Source organism: Genypterus blacodes, unplaced genomic scaffold, assembly GCF_046128005.1.
Source record: "Genypterus blacodes isolate CSIRO-AG114 ecotype Tasmania unplaced genomic scaffold, CSIRO-AGI_Gbla_v1 ptg000111l_1, whole genome shotgun sequence".
NCBI lineage: Eukaryota > Metazoa > Chordata > Actinopteri > Ophidiiformes > Ophidiidae > Genypterus > Genypterus blacodes.
Genome location: NW_027466915.1, coordinates 1,871,249 through 1,895,068, shown reverse-complemented (window position 1 = coordinate 1,895,068; position 23,820 = coordinate 1,871,249). Strand labels below are relative to the sequence as shown.

The 23,820-nt window shown below is 41.5% G+C and overlaps 1 protein-coding gene across 4 annotated transcripts; it reads left to right on the top strand.

The window, feature by feature from the left end:
• Positions 1-413: 413 nt before the first annotated feature.
• On the top strand, positions 414-16,280 carry emsy (EMSY transcriptional repressor, BRCA2 interacting). 4 transcript variants are annotated; one of them, XM_076161297.1, is made up of 20 exons: positions 414-648; positions 1,877-1,985; positions 2,109-2,208; positions 2,415-2,489; positions 3,061-3,236; positions 3,323-3,478; positions 3,828-4,087; positions 4,744-4,984; positions 5,391-5,603; positions 5,705-5,854; positions 6,073-6,246; positions 6,383-6,519; positions 7,045-7,209; positions 8,626-8,812; positions 9,856-10,023; positions 10,690-10,845; positions 10,998-11,158; positions 12,091-12,642; positions 13,242-13,652; positions 14,685-16,280. In XM_076161297.1, the coding sequence occupies exons 1-20, from the start codon at positions 646-648 to the stop codon at positions 14,865-14,867; spliced, it is 3,777 nt and encodes a 1,258-aa protein (XP_076017412.1). In that variant the 5' UTR covers positions 414-645; the 3' UTR covers positions 14,868-16,280. The 4 variants fall into 4 exon arrangements, with proteins under 4 accessions (XP_076017412.1, XP_076017413.1, XP_076017411.1 ...); XM_076161298.1 differs by having other exon boundaries at positions 7,036-7,209; positions 8,626-8,779; XM_076161296.1 differs by having other exon boundaries at positions 7,036-7,209; positions 13,245-13,652.
• The last annotated feature ends 7,540 nt before the right edge of the window (positions 16,281-23,820 follow it).

Here is a 23,820-nt window from a genome sequence, read left to right as displayed (position 1 = left end):
ATTTGATTTGTTTTCAGTGTCATTACCTTGCATTATCTTACCTTACCTTGCCTTCTGCTGAGAATCTGTAGTGGGATCCTGCACCAATGGTGACATACAACATCCAACATAACCTGCTCTGTATCAGGCTATCTGTGGAGCTAAAGTTACCGTGGTGATAGGGTGCAGTCAGAAGTTGGGCAGGACATTTGTTTCGGGTGATTTTTAAAAATCAAAGTCAATCATTTTGCTGCGGTAATTTCCTGATTCTTGTGGCCAATTAACTTAACTTTTTGACACAAACTTAATTAAATTTCGTGTATGAACTATATGTACATTGGCAGGTTTCACTGGCAGTCTGCAATATATTAACCTCCTATGGGTGGCAGTAAAACCTCTGTTGAGATTAGTTTCGTCTCATCTTTGACGAAGAAGAAGAAGAAATCCTAACACAGCGGAAAGTGGCAGTTTAGCTAGTCAGCTCATAACATAAACACTAGAGATATATATTTAAGAATTGTTGTTTTAACCGATACTCATCTTTTGTCATTGGGCTGTTTGTTGCAGAATAATTGGATGATGTGATAGATGTTCGTGGTCAGCCATGTTTATGTGGATCTCGAAATTATTACCGTTATAAAGGCCTTGAAGTTGCTCTGCTAACGAATGGTAAGACATTGAAATGACAAATGGAATGCTAAGCTAACCTGCTAACTAAGCTAACGTTGTCCATTGAAAATATTTTCACTACGCGATAACAGAATGTGAAGTTTCTCTGCTGGGAAGCAACCGTGCATATATGCTAAATCTCCCCCTTTCTTATCCTTTGACGGTATTGTGACGTCTGTGCATTGCAGGTTGTACTGAAATTAGCTTGGGATAATTTGTTTGAAAGCTCAGCAATTCAGCCAGAGAGGACGCTGGTCCAGGAACACAAACAAATGAGGCACCAGCAGCTTACATGCTTACAATTTGATGATTGTCAAAGCGTTCGGATATATTTGTCATATGCAGCGACGTTAGTAATACATCCGAATTAAAAAGGTAATCTTTCATATAGATGTTTTGGCCTGGTCCTCCCTGAATGTGTTGTACTAAGATGCCCTGTGGTGGGCGGTAATGCGGTAGAGAATAGTGTAAACACTTCTGAAAGTTCTGCTCTCTGGCTTACAGATGGCCTGTTGTGAAGTCATTCTTAGTGACTTGTTTACCTGAAATCATTAACATCTAATCGGCTAGGTCTTTGAATCGAAATCGCATCTTTGAATCGCATTGGGGATTATATATTTTGGTAGATAGGTAAACATACTTAATTTTTATTGAAGAAAGAATTTGACATGACAGTGCGCATACAGTTATGGGACATTTTGGACACCGTTTTTGAGACAGAAAGAGTGGGTAAAAGAGGGGACAGAGAAAAGGAAAGGAGGTTGTGTATTTATTATTATCATTATTGTTGTTTTACTTTTTTCGCAGGACTGAAACAAAGCAAAATAGGCAACGTAATGATCAAGTCAAATGAAACAATAGGATGACAGACAGGGCAACAGCAAAAAGCCACGGCCACGAAGGTTGTGTAAACACGACACAGTGGTGTGAAAGGGGGGTCTTGGATGACATCAGTCATATCAATAATAAATCAATAATTATACAAATCTTGAACAGAGTTTTGTGTCACTGAAATCCCAAAGACTTTGGTTTACTTATCCTGAGAGGATACCGCTTCATGTACACGTTACCTACCATGCATTTTAATTTGTCAACATGCTGCTGTTCCTGGCTCTCATCCTTGTTGGGATGATACACAGACAGAAAGGCGGGAAGGGGCATCAGCAGGAAGTGAAAGGGTTTATGAAAAATGTTGTCCCACTGTAATTGTGGCTTTCTTTCCATGCAGCCGATGATTCAGCTAGAGAAGCCATTGCTGACCGGTACCATGCCCGTGGTATGGCCCACCATCCTCGACCTGGGCAGGGATGAATGCAAAAGAATCCTCCGTAAACTAGGTATGATCATCCAACATGGAGATCCACATGCAGATCATACATGTTTTTGTTAATATTTCATAATATTTTGATAATATTTATTCAAAAATTCCTCTGATTTGACTGAGTTTCTACTTTACCCAGAGCTGGAGGCTTATGCTGGGGTTATCAGCGCCCTGCGAGCTCAAGGAGATCTTACAAAAGACAAGAAGGATCTTCTCGGAGAGCTCACTAAAATCCTGGGGTAAGTAGCTCCTGTGTTCTCTTGATAGGCCGAATAAAGGCGATCACTAAATGATAAAGGTATAATATAACACAGCATGCTTTTTTTTCACCAGCTAACCTATCAAATTCAAAAGAGAGAATTGCATTTTTGTACTCGCAAAGTCCAGTTTAGTGTAAATCTAATCTGCCCCTTTCCCACCATCAATGCCACTTCCATCCTCCCAGTATCTCCACAGAGCGGCACCGTGCAGAAGTTCGCAGGGCTGTCAATGATGAACGCCTCACCACTATTGCATATCAGTAAGAGTATAATAGCCCATTCTGTGTCCTCGGCATAAGATGGCTTTGTTTACTATAAACTGTGTGTCATTGCGCAATAGTACATTTTTAAATGCAGACACAAATGTTTGCTAATTGCTCAGTGTAGCCTCTAACTAACGTTGATATTAATGGTAGGGAAAGTAACACATACTGTTTTGTAGAACATGTTTGTATTTAATTTTAACCTCTTTCCAGTTCCTGTGTGTGCTACTACTTGCTCTTACATGGGGGATTATGATGACAGAGAGAAGATAAGACCATTATAAACACAACTGAATGCAGAATCAATTACAGGCTACTGTAGACAATATTATACGGTGCTCAATTAAAAGGAACGAATTATGAATATAATATGTCTGCTGCCTTTTGTCAACGTTCTTTTCTTATTTCCACTGCTTTGGCACTTACTGGTCATGAGTTTAGCTTTATATTCCCCTCTCAGTGAACATGACTGTGATTAGGACATCCTATAACTCACGCCATCGTATATTTGTAAATTGACATACCAAGAATACTCCCCCACGGCTGAAAGCTCCGTCTTCCTTTTCAGTATGTCAGGTCCCAACAGCTCCTCAGAATGGTCCATTGAAGGACGCCGCCTTGTCCCCTTGATGCCCCGGCTTGTCCCACAGACAGCATTTACTGTGACTGCCAATGCTGTAGCCAGTGCTACAGCTAATCAGAATGCCTCTCTCCTGTTGCCAGCTGAAACAGGAAACAAAGAAGGTAGGCCAGCGCTGCTTTGTAATTAACTGAAACAGATGTATATATATTTGTCCTGCAAGCGCTTTGATTGTGTTCCTTCCCTGCAGTGGTTGTATGTTATTCCTACACAAGCACTACATGCACCTCCACCAGCGCTACAGCAACAAGTGGCACCATAGGAGCAGCAGTGAAATCTCCACGGCCACCCAGCCCTTCCTCCAATGTGGTGGTGCTGCCCAGTGGAAGCACTGTTTATGTGAAGAGTAAGTTTCAATTCAATCTAAATTGAAAAAATAGCATTTGTGGGATTTCTGAATTTATAGAAATGTTATGGATTTTATGGTAAAGATGTTAATTTTACCAATCAGTCCTCTCTTATTGCTTATGGTTTGACAAATACCTTCTGGATGTCTTTTCACCGGTAGCCAATATTCTTGCCATTTAGAGTGAAAACTCGAGATAGGCTTGTCAAGAGAGGATGTTTTTCCCTCCCCTTCACTACACGAATCGAAATCACCAAACTTTGATCACTTTTAATCTTCGTTGGAGTTTGACATGCATTAAAGTGACTTAAGCCAAACACATTCATTCTACTTTTCATCTCCCTCTCAGGTGTGAGTTGTTCTGATGAGGATGAGAAACCTCGCAAGCGAAGGCGGACTAACTCTTCCAGCTCATCCCCCGTGATACTGAAGGAGGTTTCCAAGGTGACGCCAGCAGTGTCTAAGAGCATCACCGTGCCGATGAGCGGCAGCCCCAAGATGAGCAACATCATGCAGAGCATCGCTAACTCCCTGCCCCCCCACCTATCTCCGGTCAAGATCACCTTCACCAAACCCACCATTCAGTCCACCAACACCACCACACAGAAGGTGATGACAATGTCTTACAAATGCTTTCATGATGAACATTTGTCTGTCAGAGTCAGAGTATTTTCACCTGTCCACCACTGTTAAGACAAATCTAACAAAGAAGCTGAACCAGCTTGTATCAGTACAGTGGCCAGTGTAATCTCTCATTTTGAGATACAACACTTATTCTGCTGGCAATCGCAAAATGAAACTCAAAAGCCTTTCTGCAGGAGACGCGCAAGACCAAGAGGTCATATAAAAGCTGTGCCCGGATCACCGTGCTTATTTCTTGCCTGTAAACAAACTGGCTAAAAAATGAAAACAAACTGGACACACAAAGAAATTATGAAGCTGCTCTCAATCTCCTCTGAGGAGACAGTACAGTTAGCGATGCCGTGGTTTACAAAAAAAATCTTGGTGATACTGCAGCAATGAGAAATAAACAGTTCAGTTCCGCAGGATCTCAGGCAAACATCACTTGAACATCTTGAATTATACTGTAATTGTCCTCTTGTGTCTGAACAAAACCATTGCATAACTTGGGAGGCGAATGTTTGAATGACAGAAAGAACTCAAGTTTCTGTGTATTAAGTCTTTAAAATCCTTTGAATTTGAAGATCATTGAATCCACTGATTTTAGGCATTTGTGTAATAATTTCTGTTTTTTTCTCTATCAGGTGATCATTGTGACAACCTCTCCAAGCTCCAACTTTGTGCCAAACATCCTGTCCAAGTCTCACTCTCACAACAGTGCCGCTCTGTCCAAATTGGGATCCACCTCTATGCTCACAACCCCCACACAGAAGCAGACAGTGGTTTTCCCCGCCAGCTGCAGTCCTTCCTCCATCCCGAACACCGTCGCTGTGACCACAGTGGTCTCCTCTACTCCTTCAGTTGTCATGTCAACTGTTTCTTCATGTAAGTCTCCTCTACACAAACATACGCAATGCCGATTAGTTTGGAGTCAGTCACATATGGAGCATTTTTGGACATCAATTTTAAATCGAGATATACAAGTAATTCTTACAATGAAAACCACATTTTCCAGATTCATGTTCAACAGTCTCCATCTGCATGTAATATGATATTTGATTTATGTTAAACATAACCCAGTTTTGTCTAATGGCAGCAGCACATCAAAACTAGAAACGGCTTAGAATTTTTGTGTGTTTAGGATACAAAACTCAAACTTTAGGACTTGACTTGCCTTAAGACTTGCCTGTCTTAAAGCAAGTCAAGGCTTGTGCCCTATGACTTGAACATCTTGTTTTCACAGAATACTTGTGTTCTCTACTAATACTTATTTTCTCTGTTGTTGGTGCAGCTACAGCAGGAGTGAAAGTAGCTTCAGCAAGGCTTCCATCGCCGAAGACCCTGATGGGCACGCCCACTCAGATCTTGGCACAGTTCCCCAAACAACAGTCACCCAAACAGCTTCAACAGAGCTCACCCTTAGGCATTTGCAGTGTCAGTCAGAGCCAGACCACCAGCACATCACCTGGTGCCAAGCCCACCATTCAGATCAAACAAGAGTCAGGCAAGCAAGATAAACTGTTTTCATTGTTTATTAAAATGAGATGTTTGTGTATGGATGTGTATGGAAAACACATTGTACAATTTGTTTTTCTGTGTGTGTAGGAGTGAAGATAATCACACAGCAGGTTCAGCCCAGTAAGATCCTCCCCAAACCTTCCTCGGTGGCTTTGTCCGGCAGCAGCTCCTCTCCCATCATGGTTGTGAGCAGCAATGGAGCCATCATGACCACCAAACTGGTCACTCAGGCCACAGGTGCGTCAATTAGAAGACAAAAGTCTCCGTTTAGCAAATGAAGTCTTAGCCTTTCTAGTAAACGCTGTTGATTTAAAATACGGTCAGGCGCCAAAGAGCCATTCTTATTCCGCCCAGAAAGAGTATATGTCAACATTCATTTGAACCCTATTCCACAATCCTTCTTTCTAAGCTACATTACTATGCACACTGTAACACTGTAATTGTTTTGTATGCAGCTACCCAGGCCACCTATACAAGACCTACTATTAGCCCTGGCATTGGAGCGCGTATATCCGCTTCCGCCGGTGGGACCACCTATGTCAAGACTACCAGTGGCAGCATCATTACAGTGGTGCCGAAGTCTCTGGCCACACTGGGTGGAAAGATCATCAGCAGCAACATTGTGTCTGGTGAGTTAATGACATAGTATAACAAATGCGCATATAGCTCATATAGCTTATAGCAGACATGAAAAAGCCATGTAACATTGATGTTCTGTTTTTATGGTCCATTCTTTGATAAAATAATCTTTTCACTCTGGCATAGGTACAACTACTAAGATCACTACCATCCCCATGACCTCCAAGCCAAATGTCATTGTGGTTCAGAAAACCACAGGGAAAGGAGCGACCATCCAAGGACTGCCTGGCAAGAATGTTGTCACCACACTTTTAAATGCAGGGGTCAGTATTACAAACTATGATCATGTTTTTGCAAGTTTATTCTTAGATAACACTGCCTAACCGTCAGAATTCTGTTTTTTGACCTGTGAGAAATTGGTGTGCATGCATGTGTGCGTGTCTATGTGTTTGTGTTTACTCACTTGGATATTAAACCTAACATAGCATGAAATTGGCTGTTGGTGGAACTGCTACAGTTTGAAGAGATTTGTGCTGTTGCAGATAACGTTGAAAGTTGATTATATAATCATGGCGAACTCTTTGGGCAGTATTTCTAAATGGTGGTTATCGGATTCACCAATGGCCAATCTAGTCCTCTTATGGCAAAAGAAAAAAACTCACTCACTACCTGACTGCAGTTCCGACCCATCTTGTTTACCCAATGTGACATGCAATAAACTTTTTGCTGTTATCCCACAGTTTGCCAGAAGCACAAGTTAAAAAGTGAAATATCTGCAGTGCACAACCTGTGTTTGCTTTGAAGACTGTATAAACTATGTGGTCCTGTGTCTGTCACAGGGCGAAAAGACTCTTCAGGCTGTTCAAGGCACCAAGCCAGCCATTATCACCGCCTCCAGACCCATTACAAAGATGATCGTCACTCAGCCCAAAGGCCTCAGCTCCGGCTCTCAGACTACTGCCACCAAAATCATTCCAACCAAGATTGTCTATGGCCAGCAGGGAAAGACACAGGTGAGACGACACCACAGCCCCTGCAAATCTTTCTTTTTGATTTCCCTTGTGTATCTTTTTTATTTATTAAAAAATTTCAGCCTATTAAAATCTGTAATATTGTAAACGGAAAGCTTGAAAGACAAATCTAAACACACTCAATATATATTTGTGAAAATATAAGTGAAACCAGCTTTGTGTCTTTCAAATACCATGGTCAATTTCCTCAGAAACACGCTGAGTCAGTACAGAAGTACAAAATGTTAAGAAACTGGGAACAAAGTGTACATTTTAGGACCAGACTTCTGAGTAATGCATTAAGTCATTAACACCCACGCTGGATCTTTTGTGGAGAAGAACCACAAACCAGTTAAAACATTCAATGTTTGAGTGTGTCTCAACTTTCTCACACACAATCGTCAAACTTTCACACCCAGTTAAAACATGAGATCTCACTATAAGGTCTGGTGTGGGTTTGTGTGAGTAAGTGTGAACCTCACACTTAATGTGCAAAAGCTGATGGATATTAGCTGAGAACTAATAACAAATCATTAAATTAGTTCTCATACAAGCTCGGTATGTTTCTAAACGTCTGTTTTGGATGTTGGATTTGATCTTATTCGAGAAATAAAGAAATAAAAGTAGTCTGCCTTTTGGAAAATGTTGTGCTAAATTGGCACAACTCCTTCCAATGTGGTTTACCATCACGCAGTTGGAGGTTATTTCTGAGGAAAATTTACTGCCAGTGATTGAAGGTGTATGCTGTGCTGTATGCAAATATTATCATTCCAAGCCGGGCCTGACCATGAGCCAGACTGCCACCTCAGAGTGACTAGTTGGTTTAGCTAAATGTAATGTGCAGCTTGACATTTATCTAAACAGATGGCTTTGTTTCACATGAGAAAAGGGAAATCAGAAAACTTTTTTCAGTTCTTTTTTTTACCACTTACCATGAAGGATTTTTTCTATAGAAATTCAGAGGTTTCTGTAAAATTCCAAGAATACTAAAATATGCATGTACCTGAAAATAACTCATCAAACTGTTGATTTTAAACAGAAATATCCATTAATTCATTACAGTACAGTGGTAGGTTTAAACACCTTGGATGTAATAGAGGGGTAGTATCGTATTTTACCAGAAGTCTCTGTTGAGTCAAGTGATGTTATTTTATACAGTTAAGTTATCTCATTGTGCTCATGCATACTGCTACAAATGTTTTTTTTCTATTTGATACTAATTTTATCCAAAGTTCTCTGTAGATCTATACAATTCTATATGACTCATTCATAAAGTGTCAGTCAGTTAGCTACACATATGTTTGCAAAAAAGAAGATGAAATTCTCACTCACAAATTGGCACAAATTTGAAACCATTTGAGGTTAGTGCTATCACTGCCTGTGACCTCACAGAGTGCATTTCTGGGTTTGTCATTCCAGGTTCTCATCAAGCCAAAGCCGGTCTTCCAGACAACGGTTATGAGTGAACAGACCAGGCAGCTGGTCACTGAGACGTTGCATCAGGTCACCCGTTCAGCAGACCTGAGCCAGATTCAGATCGCAGCCCAGGACAGCTCCACAAAGGACGAATCTGGTGGGTTCACAGAGGCCACCGGCATGGTGTCAGGTGAGGGCCCCCCCTCATCATGGCACAAAGTATGACAACACCACAGAAATATAGTTGTTGTAGAGATGGTGATATTTGTCAGTCCAACTCTTTAGTCCAGTTTATATTTTCTCAAAACATCTCGGCTTTAGACTGATCTAGTCTGACAATATAGCACTATGTCTGATGACAGCTGTACACTGTAGTATCAGGCCCTCACTGTTACCAATATGACAAAGATCTAGGATACAAGTTGGTGCTGTAAAGACCAATAATAATGATCATCATGTGATCCAATATCTGCATGATCATCTTACTGTAAAACAGAGAGTTAGCTGGAGTTGTGAAGAGCATCCCATTTCCTTTATGCTTAAGATTGTGTTTGTTTCATCTTATCTACCTATGTGTTTCTGGTGAAAGACACATAGTTCTTTAGTTCAGTATAGAGAGAGTCTGCATCTCTTTTCTCGTCTCTTCCGTCTCTTATGGAGGTAACGCTTGGCTCTGGCCCTTGCAACAGTAGATATTGTTCACAGGTAGTGTTTTACATGACTTTGCATGTTGGATGTTGCTTTGGTTTTCCCAACGTTTCCAGGAATAACCTCCTTTTGAATGAGCCCTGCATTCACCTCAGCCCCACCACAAAAGTATTGTAGGCCAACACATGGAGATACATTACCATCACTCCTTCTAGGGCTTGTATACGGATGCATTCACTGTCCCTTTAAAGAGGAAGTACTGTTAATAAAAACAAGTTAGGATGACTCATAAATGTACTTGTAATCTTATACCAAAGAGAGATATCTCATCATAAACCCAAGGACTACAGATGGAAAACAGCTATTGGCTAACTCTGCTGTAAAGCGACCTGGAGATGAATGTTTTTGCACATGGTCCTTGACAAAATAAACCCAATATATTGATAAATATATATAATCAAGACCCTTCTGGAAGAGGATCAGGGGAATGGCTCAGCAGTTGAAAAGCAGTTGTTTAAAAATGCTTCTATCCTTCTTCTTATGGCCCTTTGAAGAGTCATTTCATTTTTCTGTTTCATTTCTCAGAGCCCCAGGCTGTAGTGCACGTGATATCCTCCAGGGAGCACGATTGGACTGAGCAGGAAGTATCTGTGGAGTCCACCCCTACTATTATCTACCAGGATGTGTCTGGCGGGGAATCCCAGTCAGCCACTTCCACCATCAAAGCGCTGCTGGAACTCCAACAGACAACAGGTGAGCCTTACATCACACAATGGCTGCAAACAAACAATACAGCCAGGGGGCAGGAAAGGCAGGGGAATCACCTACACACATGCGTGTCTGTGTAGTGTTGCAAGATCAAATGAAATTTCAATAGCTTGTCTGCATCTTTAAATGAAGAAATAATATAAATAATCAATAATAATTAAGAGATAAGATAGAGATAAGATTGTTATGGTGTTCTTCATTGGATGACAAAAGAAGCTCACTGTAGCAGATCACTGACATTGTTTTGAGGCTTGATTTCTTAGTAACACAATCAGAGAGGAAATAGTGCCACTACACAGGAGATGGAAACTAAAAAAGATCCCCACAGAATTTTTTTGAATCAATGACAACATCACTCTGGTTTACTGACGACATAACAAATGGTCTTCTGTAATCCTTAACAGAGAAGTTTGTTTTTGTGGTGTCTACACCTGCTTTTAGTCAATGGAGCATAGTAGACTTATGGAGGCAATGCCTAAGTCAGGTGTCATTGCAGGTATACAGGCACACATTCATTTATAGTAGTCAATTAATGGTAAACATTGATAAGGAACAGTCAGAAAGGGCCTTTCATTATGTCCTCTGAATAGTGTGCACTTTTATGTTTTTATTTTATATTAGCGCTGATGTGAGTGTGGTCTGTCCTTACAGTGAAGGAGAAGGCAGAGTCCAAACCCAGGCAGCACACCATAGATCTGAGCCAGATGGCTGTACCCATTCAGCTGGCCCAGGACAAGAAACTGAGCACAGAGGCACCCAGGCCCTCCAGCTCAGAGGCTGAATCCAGTGCCGAGTACGTCACTACAGGTAGGTACGCCTTCACCGTCGGAAAACATATTCATGTCTCTTCAATGATGCACACTTCCTGTTTTTGTGTGGAGCACAATGAGTTCCCAGTTTGCAGCGATCTTAAAGACAATGGCACACAAGTCGCTAAGTTATGTTGTGAATTCCTGCAGGTAAAGCCAGCAGAGCGGGTGTGTCCTCGGTGGATGACAACACAGTCATGTCCTCTAGCCAGCAGCAGGGGAAGCCTCACAAAAGCAGCAGCCAAGTGACAGTGGTGACCAAAACTGTCCCTGCCTCCTCTGCAGTTCCTGCCACTCACCTCAGCCAGATGGTGAGGACACTGAAAAAACACCAGGTTCAGGTGGTATCCTGGAAATTTCCACCCCCAGATAGTTAAGTACATTTGTGACCTAACATTGTTCACCTTTTGCTAAGTCTCTCTTCAAAATGAAAGCAAAAGTGGACACACAAATGCTAAGTAAAGGACTAGACTAGTAGTTTTCCTGTTGTGCACACAATACAAATAGAGCGGGCTTGGAATTTACCATATCTCTGACCGCTACCTGTATTGCACACTTCTGATCAATCACACCATTATACAGCCAATATATTTTTTTAATTACTCTTTTTACAATTGTACTCACTTAGAAAGATACAGCGGGGAGTGGGGGTGAGGGGAAATCTGTCTGGCTTTACCTGGTCGCCTTTCACTAAAACAAAGAGCTATTCTCAGCCGTGTATGAGCTTCATCATACAATGGTAGTATATACTTTGGTTTTGACTCAACAGCTGAGTGATGAAAGGGCCATTTTATTCGTTCCACAACACAAGACACCATTATTTAGGGTTATTGTAAGTGACGTAAGAAATCAAACCCTTCATATTGGAATTAACAATAGAAGAAACAATGCTTCTTTTACAGTCAGAGGCTTCAAAGTTCTTAGTTTATTGACATTGCCCACCTTTTTAGAGTAGAATAGGAGACATACAAATAAATTGGCCTGGTGGGGGATTAGCCAAAAGTAAATCTTGATTTATTTATCAATATAGATTCTAAGACGCAGAGATACCCCCTTAACAATCTCAATCCCAGAAGCCAGTGGCCCCTAAATCCAAACTGTATTCTAAGGGTTTAAAGGTTTTCTTGTGTTGCTTGTTTTTATATCTTGTCTTAATGTGAGGCGCTTCTCGCATTGTCCCACTTTTCTCCATGGGGATTATTTAAACATTATCTAATCTAGTTTTGCTGTGAATGTGTTCCAGCCCTCAGATAGCCATGGTAAAACAGACACAGTGTTGGAAGTAGAGGACCTGGAAGGGGACACCTTGGACCCACAGACGGGCTTATTTTACCGTTCCAGCCAACCGGCCACAGACCCAGTGAAACAAACCAGCCACTCCTCAGGTGCTCAGCTGCCACCATTAAGCCAGGCAGAAGCCTCCACCTCTACCCAGCCACCACCGCCACAACTGCAGAGCAAACCACAGATCAGTCTGCCTTCCTCTTCCTCTGCCGCTTTCTCCTCAGCACCTGCTCTGACTAAGAAACTCCCTAAATTACGAGAGCAGATTCAACCCAAGTCTCTGCCTACTATACCACTGAGCTCCAAGGACAGGCCACAGGTTGTATTAGTCCAGGCAGGGGCAAAGGTCACTACGCCAGGTACCCCAACTAAGCCTATGGTGACGCCACAGCTCCCTAAGCTCCAGCAAGCACCCACATCCCACCATAGACCCATGCATACGCCAATGTCCCAGCCTCCACCTCTGCAGGCCCACCACCCCGTCAGCACTGAAAAGATTGGGCCCAGCCAGGTGAGTGTCTATGAAAGCAACGATAGAAGTACAAGAGATATGTTGTCTAAAGAAGGAAATAAGGAAAGGAAGGCAAAATATGGAAGGAAGGGGACAACATTACCAAACAAACCAAGAGAAAGAAAGTAGAAATGAGAATTTCTTAATAGAATATCGATCGGTCTGCTCCTGCTCCTGCTTGTTATTGTTTGCATTTCTATTTTTTATTTTTTCATGAATCGTCTTTAACCAGAAAATATTCCCTTAAAAATAATTACTTATGACTCTACTTGAAAAAGGACAATGGAATGGCGCTCAAAGTCGTAGTCCAAATTTCTTTATCAGTCAACATGGCAACACTTGTGGTACGACAAAAATAGAAAAGTAAACTTGAATTGAGGACCTAACTCAACGTATTGAGTGTTATATCTCTAATTGTGAGGTACACTGATGTAAAATAAAATGATTGATCAAAGAGACACCAGGATAAAGCCAGTACCTCTAAATAAAGTTAGCCAGACTATGACAGAGCATCTGATGTAATAGTTCCCATATAAAGGACTGTTCTATAATATTTCTATAATAAAAAAAGTTTTCCTCTTCAACTCCTTTCTCTACAGCAGCCTATCATCACACAGAGTGCTACCGTCACTAAGATCACCTTTGGGAGCAGCCACCACGCAACACCAGTCTTCAGCAGCGGAGAGGCCACAGCCAAGCTCGTCCCAGAGTCCAGCTCCGGATCCTCAGGGGACAAACCATCTGTGTCAGACATCCTGAAGATCTCCATGATGGAGGCAGAGATTGACCCCAGCACAGAGCCAATGGTGGTGGGTTCATCCAGTGACTGCAGCCCTCTGGGTAAGGCCCTGGCTGTACAGGCTGTGTCAGGGACTCTGAACTCAGGCCAGTTCATCAGCAGCTCCGGGGCCTCTGTGCATCATTCCCACGTTAAGAGCCAGCACAGCCAGTTCAGCTGCATGCAGGGCCTCACGGCGCAGAGGAGCAAACAAGACCTGGACATCATCGAGGTAAGACGCTTGTTGCTTAATCTAACAACACTGCTTCTATAATTGGAGAGCGTGTGTGTGTGTTTGTGTTAAGTTGCAACCAGCACCATTCAAATTCAATTCAAATTAGCAGTTACATTTTTTATTTGCAATACCAAATTAAAGTAGTAGGAGACATGACCGGAACTTCATGAATGATGTCACAATTATAGTAGTGACATGACATTGTGAATGATATTAGCGACCCAGAGGCAAGGCAATATCTGTACATTGACATTCCAGAGTGCTAAACGTGGAATGAGCAGAAGCGGGAATGGGAAGAAAGAGTGAGAAAGCCAGAGGAGGAACAGATTCCCAGGATGGTAGGAAGGATGTGCAACGCATCAGTTGTCCGGGGAGAGGAATTCTGTTGCTACTGGCTCATATCAAGGGCCCACAGAGCTATGAAGACCTTAAGGTGTACGAGGGAAATCTATCTTAGTTGTTACTATAATTGGAGAGTGCTTGTGCTTGTGTGTACATTTGTGTTGAGTTTCAATGAGCACCATTCCTTCAATTGCCTCCAAACCTGCCAGAAACATTGTTGAGGGGCATTTGCATAGGGTGCTTTTCATTTCACTGCATTATTTTCCACCTCTGATATGATAGATGATACTTATCTTAGTTATGTCAGACTTTTAGTTCAAATGAATAAGCAATTAAGGAGACAGAATCCCAAGGTGGCATTGATAGTTTTGTAACCGCAGGTTTCTATAGAAATAACACAACTACTCAGATTATATTATGTTTTATATTTATTTTCTTTGATAATTTACATAATCTTTATTGTAAAATTAAATCAAATTAACCACCTGCTGTGATTGTTAAAACTAGCAAATACTATATGAATGAATGTTAATGAAGGGAAATGCAGACTGGTGTTGGTCATTTTCCTTGTAACTTTGTCAGTTAATGTCTCTACACTAATGGTGTGAAACTGCAGCGTCAGCAGGCTGATGTAGCTGTGAAACTCTCCTTGAAAATGAACTGACCTCTAATGTGGAACACATGCAGGTGATCCCTCAGTACTCCATCCTGCCAGACTCCAGCCAGTCCAACGTGGTGGTGGAGCCCAGCGGCTTCCTGGAAATCACAAACTACACCAGCCAGCAGCTGGAGGAGGACAGCCCCATGGAGCAGGAGGTGGACAGCAGCAACGACGAGGCCACAGCAGCCAGTCCCGCTGACCAACCATAGCCAGGTCTCGCCAGAGGCCATTAAAGTCACACCGCACTGACCGAAACCGTCTGGCTGTGCCTGTTTAGTTTTTTGGACAATGAGCTGTGTGCTGTTTTAAAGGCAAAGGAGAAACTTTATTTTTTGTAAAATACAAGTTTGTTCAAATTGAACCTAGTTTTTTCCCTCTCTAACAAACAGGACATGTGGTTTTTATTGCCGTGGTGGAATGTCGCACATACATATATGGCAGCGAATGGATTAGTTGGAGTCCAGTTGGAACGAAGCCTCTGCAAACACTTTAATTGTTACAATATGTGAATATTGTTACTTGTGAGACTTTGCAGTTGAGTTCATGAAATTGATGTTGGGTAATCTGGCACAGTGCCTTGAGCACATGTACATTTCCAACCCCTGTACACACGCGCAAACACACTTCTCACAGGCTTGCATGGCTGTTGACTCGTGTGTTTAAGATCTGTGCCCCTTATTTGAAGATGGATTTTCTCTTGACTGAGATTCAACTTTGGAAGAGGTTGATTTGCTGTGTGGAATATCAAACAGAACCACAAGAGTGTCCAGCAAGAAGAATCAAGCCCAACTTACATGTTATCATTCAGCCTAAATGCTATAAAAATGTATTCCACAGTATTCCACTTTTTTGTAAGATATATTCTGCATTTCAAAATGTTTGTTAGATTTTCTCGAAGTATGAATTTGTTTTTGCATAGTTTGCTTGAGCTATGCATTTGTTTTATACCTTTTCAAACTAGACAACTAGTTGGGAAAAATAAATGAAAAAATGTGCACATGAAATCCAATCGTGCTACATTTACATCTGTATAGTTTTATGAGGGACAAATTGAAAAATGTAGCTTTTGAACCTAGAAAAATGCATCACCAGTGTCAAAAAAAATATTTTTCCATGACTACTGTCCGAACAGAATCTGAGCAAGTCTGTGACTTTTGTTTGGGTGAGGAATTTGTGTACAACCCAGATGGAATTCCTGTCGATCTAATGCTGCAAATCTATCATTTTGGAACAGCTATATAAATACAGTTTTGTGTTAACATTCATCTGAAGTTGTGAAGTGGAGTCATGATGATATATTGGTTTAAAAAACAAACAAACTGTGCAATGTGAACCACATATGGGAAATAATGCCAACTTTTAAGGACTTGCTATCAAAAAAGATTTAATTTTCAATCTTAAACGTTGCTATTATGAGATTGATATTTTGGCTTCTCTCTGTAAGCATCGGTTATCTCATGATTACAGAATATGATGTTCATGATTATAAATAACCACAAGGTTCTGTTGTGATAATGAAGATAGGAAATGACGTGCAGATGTAAGACGAATGGAATTTCAGCTGTAACGCAAAGTAAGTTATTCTGTCACAAGCATATCCACATCCATACTTAGTTCTATAAACGCCAATAATCAATACTCTCCTGTCAAATTTCAGTTGAGCTCTCCGGGAATATCCTAAAGCAACCTACAATGCATAATATTGTGTTGAATAACTTAACTTGAACTTGTTTGAGAGAGCGGCTCGTGCAATGAATCACTTTAGGCATCCTAGAAACTTCCACTCTTAAAAGCGTTTGAGAGCGCTGTGGTGAGACAAATGAGACCACTTTGGTTTCTGGTCTGGAAGGGACATAGCTGCATTGGAGGTTAAACCATAAAGCTGTGAAGTGGTGGAGGGTGAATACTCCGGTTGGATAAATGTTTAGAGACATATGGCTTTGGGCAGCAGCTGCGCAACAGTAAATGAGTCTCCAGCGCAAGCGTAATTCAATTAGACGTCCATTCATTTCCATCAATAAGCGCAACAAAATTGAGCAAATCGTCTGTTTAAAATGTACAATCAAACATCATTTACAGATGAGTATTCAGGCCCATCCTAACTACTGTCGCTGATCAGGTACAATTTGTAATATTTCAAAGGAACATTTAGTGATTGAATAGATAAAAGGTTCATTGTATTTCTAAGGTTGAAATTGCCAACTTATGAAGATGTTCAGATATTTAAAAAAAAGCATGAATCCGTGCTTTACAAAGTAGCTACAGATGATTATGACAATGATTATCTGCTAACACTTGGACTGAAAGCAACTGGCTCGCATTAGCAAAAGTAGGAACATATTTATTGCATTATTCCATGTGATCATGGTTTTATGTTTATTGGACGCTGAGCTGTGCTGGATGTTTTTTACAGGCTCTGCTCACTTATAAAACATTAATGCGTTCTTGCTGTTCTACACGGGCGCTGTTCGTTCTTATGTGGAAAAGTGATCCAACCGGCTCCCGGGGGCTCACATCCAGCCTGCAGCGTCCCATTGGTTGAACTTGACCTGAAGACATGTGGTTCTGCTTAGGAGATGCTGACTTTACCGTCCCTCCACCCTGTAACCCCCTGCTAGGATAATGGCGCCAAAGTCTGAGTGCTTTCCCCTGCTCTGCTCTGCTCACCGACTCATCATGACACACTGCTCATATTTAACCTAAGTGTCTTATTCTGTAATGCAGTTCTGTTGTGTGACTACCCGCAAGATGGAAGTGACTCAGACACCATCAAAGCTACTTGGCATTACTGAAAGAAGAACACCGCCATGTAACAATCCTCCCTAATACAAGTAAGTCCTGCGTATAAACTCGTACCAATTGGAAAGAACAGAACTTGTGGCAGATGTACAATTCTTCAATATTAGTACTTACACTTTTAATACATAGATTGTATTAAAAGATTGTACTTACACTTTTAATACATAGATTGTATTAAAAGTGTAAGTACTCATTTTGAAGAATTGTCCCACTCAAACTATCAAATAATAAACACATTTACATATAAGCAATTTTTTGATGTGGTAGAAACTTCAGGGCATAACGTCAATATAAACAAACTTTTGGACATTAAACAAAAAGTCAAATGAACAGGCTGAACATGTCCTACATTAGGCCCTCTGAGTCAAATGTCTCAAGTCCAAGTGAAGTCACAACATCAGTGGTGTCAAAGTCGAGGCTCAAGTCCAAATCTAGTCTGGAGTGCGAGTCAACCGCCACTTAACCATGTGATTCCGCTGAGTGGACGGAAAAGCCAGCAGTATTCTGTCTCCTGAGGATGAAGCACAGTCATACTACATTGTGTTTATGGAAACTTTTTCCGTCCGCCATAAGTGAGGATGCTTCAGCAGGCCGTCATCGGTGAGCTGGCCTCTGCAGGGAAGCTCCCAGCTCTGGGTAATGTGTGCGTGATTTAGCAAAGGGCCTCAACATTTTCCTTGATTTCATCAGATTGTGCCTGCCGGTATGGGAGAGTCAGACTTGGACAGCTCACGATAGTGTTTGACGTCAGCTCCCTTTGTGTAGGGAAACTGGCTGTTTATCGTCGCATATTATGATGAATCTTGAGGATTGAACCACAACTCAAAGCACATTTGTACAAAGATTTTGAGTTATCGCCACAAGTTTCTCCACAGCCTTTAAAAAACAAGACTGGGTTATTTATTTTGATGGGTCAGTTTGAACAAACCCCAGAGATCTTTGAGACATTTCTGTGCCAAGGAGGTTTGGTAATACCCACTATTACGTATTGTTGTATAGCTTTAGATCCATAAATTATAGAGACAGAAATGACTATTTCTCTGAATTTCTAAGGTCTTTTCACATCCACATCCGTCTATAACCTGTTCATGTTTATCTTTAAGAGACAGAGTCATAACTGCTCAGCCTAGGTAGCGGTATGAGCTCTCTGACTGCTTCTAGTTTGTGAGGATATGACGCGACACAGATTACCGCTCTGCCCTTGTCTTTGCCCACAGTGGAGATGAGATGATATTTGCTGCATGTGAAGCTTTACCCAGACAATGCTAATGTAAATTTGTGACTTTTAATGACTCAGTTGTGTTTCCAGCTGGTTCAAGTCAAGAAACAGATTTGGGGAGGAGCTGTGAGAGAGGATGGATATGTGTGTGGGTGCGTCTGTGTCTGTGTCTGTGTTTGTGTTTGTGCGGGTGTAAGTGTGACTGTGTGTGCCTAGCTCGATAATCTCCAGGTTAACTGCACTCAAGAGAGGTTGGCAGACCGAGAGTAGACAGCATCCTATTATTCATTAACAGTAATCCCACCTCTCCCACTCATACCCCGATTTACCGCTAAGGCCCAAGGGAAAGGTCAGATGTGAACTACTTGTGTTTATTTCATCTCAGTTACATAAATTTGATGGAATGCTAAATTCTTTGTGTAATCCACCTTGATTTGTTTCATCTACAGCCATGTTACAGCTCAACAGATGTCGTGCTTTAAGTATGTTGAAACAGCACGGAGGGCAGTAGACTAAATACAAACAGAACACAATGGAATCATACATCCTGAATCATCCTGCCGTTACTGAAGAAATAAACGCAGCACCCAGATTTATTCTCTCTGATTTTGAGCTTTTTCCAAGGTTGTGCGTTTGGAAATCCAGATTGATTCAGTTTGAGGCTCAGCCGCGTGTTTTATGGGTGAGATAAGGTCTTAGGCAGAACAGTGCGATAAACACAGTACATGCCTAATTTCACTTTTTCTTGCCCGTACACATGCTAAACGGTTCACCATGAGGTTGCAAATGTGCTCAAGAGTCTACCTCTTAGAACTGCTTGGCACAGGGTTGTGAAGGTTTCTCTGAGAGCAGCCTTAAATTTTGTAAGCATCCATTCCCCATACCCACGTCCCTTGTGCACGGTTGTGGGTGAACATAATACACAGACAAACTCACACTCACACCTACAGGCAATTTAGAGTTTCCTTAGAGTTTTTTTTTGCAATTTGTTTTTATTGAAGCAGACATTGTACATGACATTGTGCATACAGGTGTAGGATATTTTGGAGGTCGTTTTTTTATAGAGAGAGAGGGGAAAGAGGAGAGAGAGAGATAGAGAGAAGGGAGGAAGGTTGTGTTATCCCTTTATGAACTTTATACGTAGATAAGGGAGGCAGTAGCTCAGTGGGTAGAGCTTCTGCTTGGTAACCGGGGGGTTGCCGGTTCGAGTCCCTGCAGAGGTGCCCCTGAGCAAGGCACGGACCTCAATTGCTCCCCCCTCTGCGAAGGGTGGTAATGTAATGTAAGTCGCTTTGGATAAAAAGCGTCTGCCAGATCATAATGTAATGTAATCCTGAGGTACAGTACAAGTGGACTGGAGTTGCAGTGATGTCATAGGGTACATACAGAACTTACAATTTGGACTTTCCAATACACCTAACCTGCAGTGTTTGGAGGCAGGAGGAAATTGGACAATCAGAGGAAACCAACACAGACTCACAGAAAACACGACAATTATACACAAGAAGTCCCCAGTCAGATTCAAACCCAGGACCTCCACCACGGTGCCTGAGCTTCAACATATTGCTCTGAAAATCATTATAGTGTTTTTGGATGGGTCTAAAAAAAATAAAAAAAAATAAAAATCAAAACTAGATGATAAAGGGGACTTCCAGGTTGACTGAAATAAAGACAATAACCCATACTGTCCATATTGACTGGCACCAGAGCAATGGGCAAAATGGAGGGGATAGGAAGGAGTGTGGTTACTATCCTGTTGCAGCGAATGTGCCTCCCCATAGAGATGAATGTATTGTATCCCCTGTGTTAAGATTTTAAGAGTGTTGCCATTTACCCAGAAGCAGCAGCACTTTACAGCCTGCATCAACACAGGGGAAACCCTGCCCTACACGCCTACGACGAGGCTGCCAAAAAAACTCTAATCGAAACCTAATGAGAGAAAACTTAAATGTTTATCCAAAGATTGAATGCGTCATAGTTGTAAAGCTGGTTTGAAGCCTCAGCAGAGATCTGATCTTAGTTTCAAGAGGGTCCTGACAAGACGAATCACACATGCTGCTCACGGCCCAAACAAATTGAGGACATCTCCAGGAGCAATTTTGTTTGTTTGTCTGTCTGTCTCTGTGTCTCTGTGGCTCTGTGTCTCTGTGTGTGTGTGTGTGTGTGTGTGTGTGTGTGTGTGTGTGTGTGTGTGTGTGTGTGTGTGTGTGTGTGTGTGTGTGTTTGATTTGTCCAATAACAGCTCTCTCAAATCAAAAACATTTACATATTAAAATATTTCAATATGCTTCTTCAGTTTGGAGGCAATTCATGCTCAAAACATTGTTAGACTTTGTATGTAGTAGGCATTTCTATATTTCACCCATTAGGTTTTAAAAAGCTCTCGTAAGAATGGGGGTAGGTTTTTTATAGAACTGGCTGAATAACTATAATTAACTATTTACTTTGAATAAGGCCTTTAGCTGTTACACAGATATTCTTGCCTCTCTCGTTTCCCTGTTAAAGTCTGTGACTTTCGATGCGATGTGTTGATTTTCTATCTGTCTGTGACTAAACGTGCTTTTGCTCTGGTCCAGCCTCACCTTGTAAAAGAGCCCCTTGATCTCAACAGGACCAAACCATGATGAATAAAAGTTCATGTTGAATTATGACTCAACGCCTGTTCACAGAGAAGAGGAAAAGTGGCTGAGGTCTGCTTCCATTTAAGTCACCGCAAATATTTCCCGTAAGCCTGCTCTGAGTCTATCTCAGGTCATCTCGTAAACAAGAAAAAGTGCTGGAATTTCACAAAAGCACGACAGGAAAAGCGTTTCACAGGAAGCGATGGCTCCAAGTGGGCTGGTACAGCTGCTGGTGGCAGAGATGAAGCTTTTGTTTTGTCTTTGGGGCTTGAAAGCAGACCTGCAAAGACCTGAACAGGGAGTACAGACCCTCCAGTCCCCTCAGAGGGTGGACTGTGATCCTGAGACAGACAGCTTCCACTACTGTCCACTTATGACTGATATACTCTGGAGACGTGACACCACCACCAGAAAAATAAATGTAATTGCTGCACCAGTCTGATTGAGGCTCCCAGGAGATCACTTTCCTTGAGTCACGGGTGAAAGTGAAGGATCACCTTTCACTCATTATGACACTTACTACCTTCCTGTTTTTAGTACTTGTTCCATATGCACCAGTATTTTCAATTCAGTATTTAAAAGTCAAACCTTCTGCAGAGCACATACCTTTTAAATATATTTTACTTTCACAAGTTGTCAATGAGTAGATTGCGAAAGCCGTACAGGGAATTTTCAGACTTTCTTTCTGACTGACAATCCAATCAATGTTTCTTAAAGGTGTCCGAAGAACAAATTCCCTTCAGTTTGGATCAGAGCTGCTCAAATACAGGCCAAACTAGTAAAGATCCATAGTGTGAATGATTCAGGAAGGTGGATCGTTCTGCTTGCCCGCGTGTCATATGATGATACAGTAGTTGTGGTTCACGTTATTCACGAGATCAAACACTGGTCTTGTGCTTCCCTTGTGTTAAGTACATGTATATTTCACAGTCTACACATCCTTAAACACGTGGGTTTGATATGTTAGTAAAGTCAAAAAACATCACGCAAACATTTCCCATTGTTTATTTTGTGAGCAAACATTTAGTGCTTTCCCCTTGAAAGGTCCTTTATTTATGATTTTGGTAAATTTCATCAATATCAAATCTGGGCGATGTATTTTGCCTCACATCTTAGTGATCAATGCATAAACAGCATTCTTTAGTTTATCTCTTAAAGGTCTTTTTTTCTGAGTTTTAAAGTAGCTAATTCAGGTTTAATTTGCTGATTCAAGGACAGTGTAAACAATGTCAAGTGTCTTAAATATGTAGCAGGTCTTTAACGTGCTGATTTACATTCAAAGCCGAGCACACACATGACAGCAGCTCACTGATTCAGTCTGCAACAAAAATACTACTACTACTACAATAATACAAATACTACTGCTACACATTCTGCAGAGCTGATGATCTTTGCTCCCCACATGTCCACATCCACTGTTTCACCCCTTCTTTTTCTCTTCTTCTTCTCCCGTGAGACCGGAATTTCAGGATCCTAGGCTACAGCCCTGGGGGGGTGGGGGAATGATCTTGTAATTCATCTGCGATAAGTTGTGTTAATGTTGACAACACAAGAGGCAGAGTAGAGAAACATAGAGTCTATAAATGTAGACAACAGGCCGACAGGTTTCAGTCTTGCAGTGTGTGCTCGGCCTTATGAGACACCAGTGCACCCAGTTAACGTAATATGATATGTGATATGAAGTTGTTTTTGCGTCGTTATATTGTCTTGTTTTGAACAGACGTAATGACGAGTGTGCAGTGACGTGTTCTATGGTTTAGATCTGAGGCATCTGTTCCGTGGTTTTTCAATCGTCTGTGATGTAACTGGGGCACTTGTTAACTCAGGCAGAAGTCAAGCGTCATTTTCCTTCAAGTAAACACTCGGGGACGTTTGATGCTTGTATTATCTTGTCGTACTGTAGATGAGGATGTAGATTAGTTTGAAATGAACCCGAACTAAAGAGAATCAAGACTGACTTGTGTGTTCATGTGATTCTCTGAACTGAGTTGAATTCATTTCTGAACTTGAATTGACTTATAATGAAACATAAGCACGCAGTCTCTCTGTTTGATGATTGCATGTAATGTGCAAACTAATGTGTTGCTTCTGTAAAAAGTTCAGAGTCCTTATCGAATAATAGAATTCATTTCCTGTTTAGCATTTAACATGACGCCCTTTGACAACTTCCTGTACCACCCTGCACAGCAAATCAGCTTCTCTCTTGAGGAGGGGAGGGGAGCGGCGGGTCTGAGTCATCGGGGGGGAAATGGGCTACATGATTCACTAAAGATAAAGCCTCTCATGACGGAGAGCGATTTTTCAGTCTTAAAGGCTTCATCCAAAGCTACACATGGGCAAAGCAAAGGAGGTGCATGGAGGAAGAGTGCCAGTGAGGAAGGGAGTTCACCGCCATCAAATCTGAGCGCTTAATAAAGGAATCTTATTAACTGTGTGTAACAATGGGATGGCACTTACAAAATCAATCAACCCTAAATAATACAAAAGTGTCAAAAACTGACAACAATTGAGAAATTCAACAGC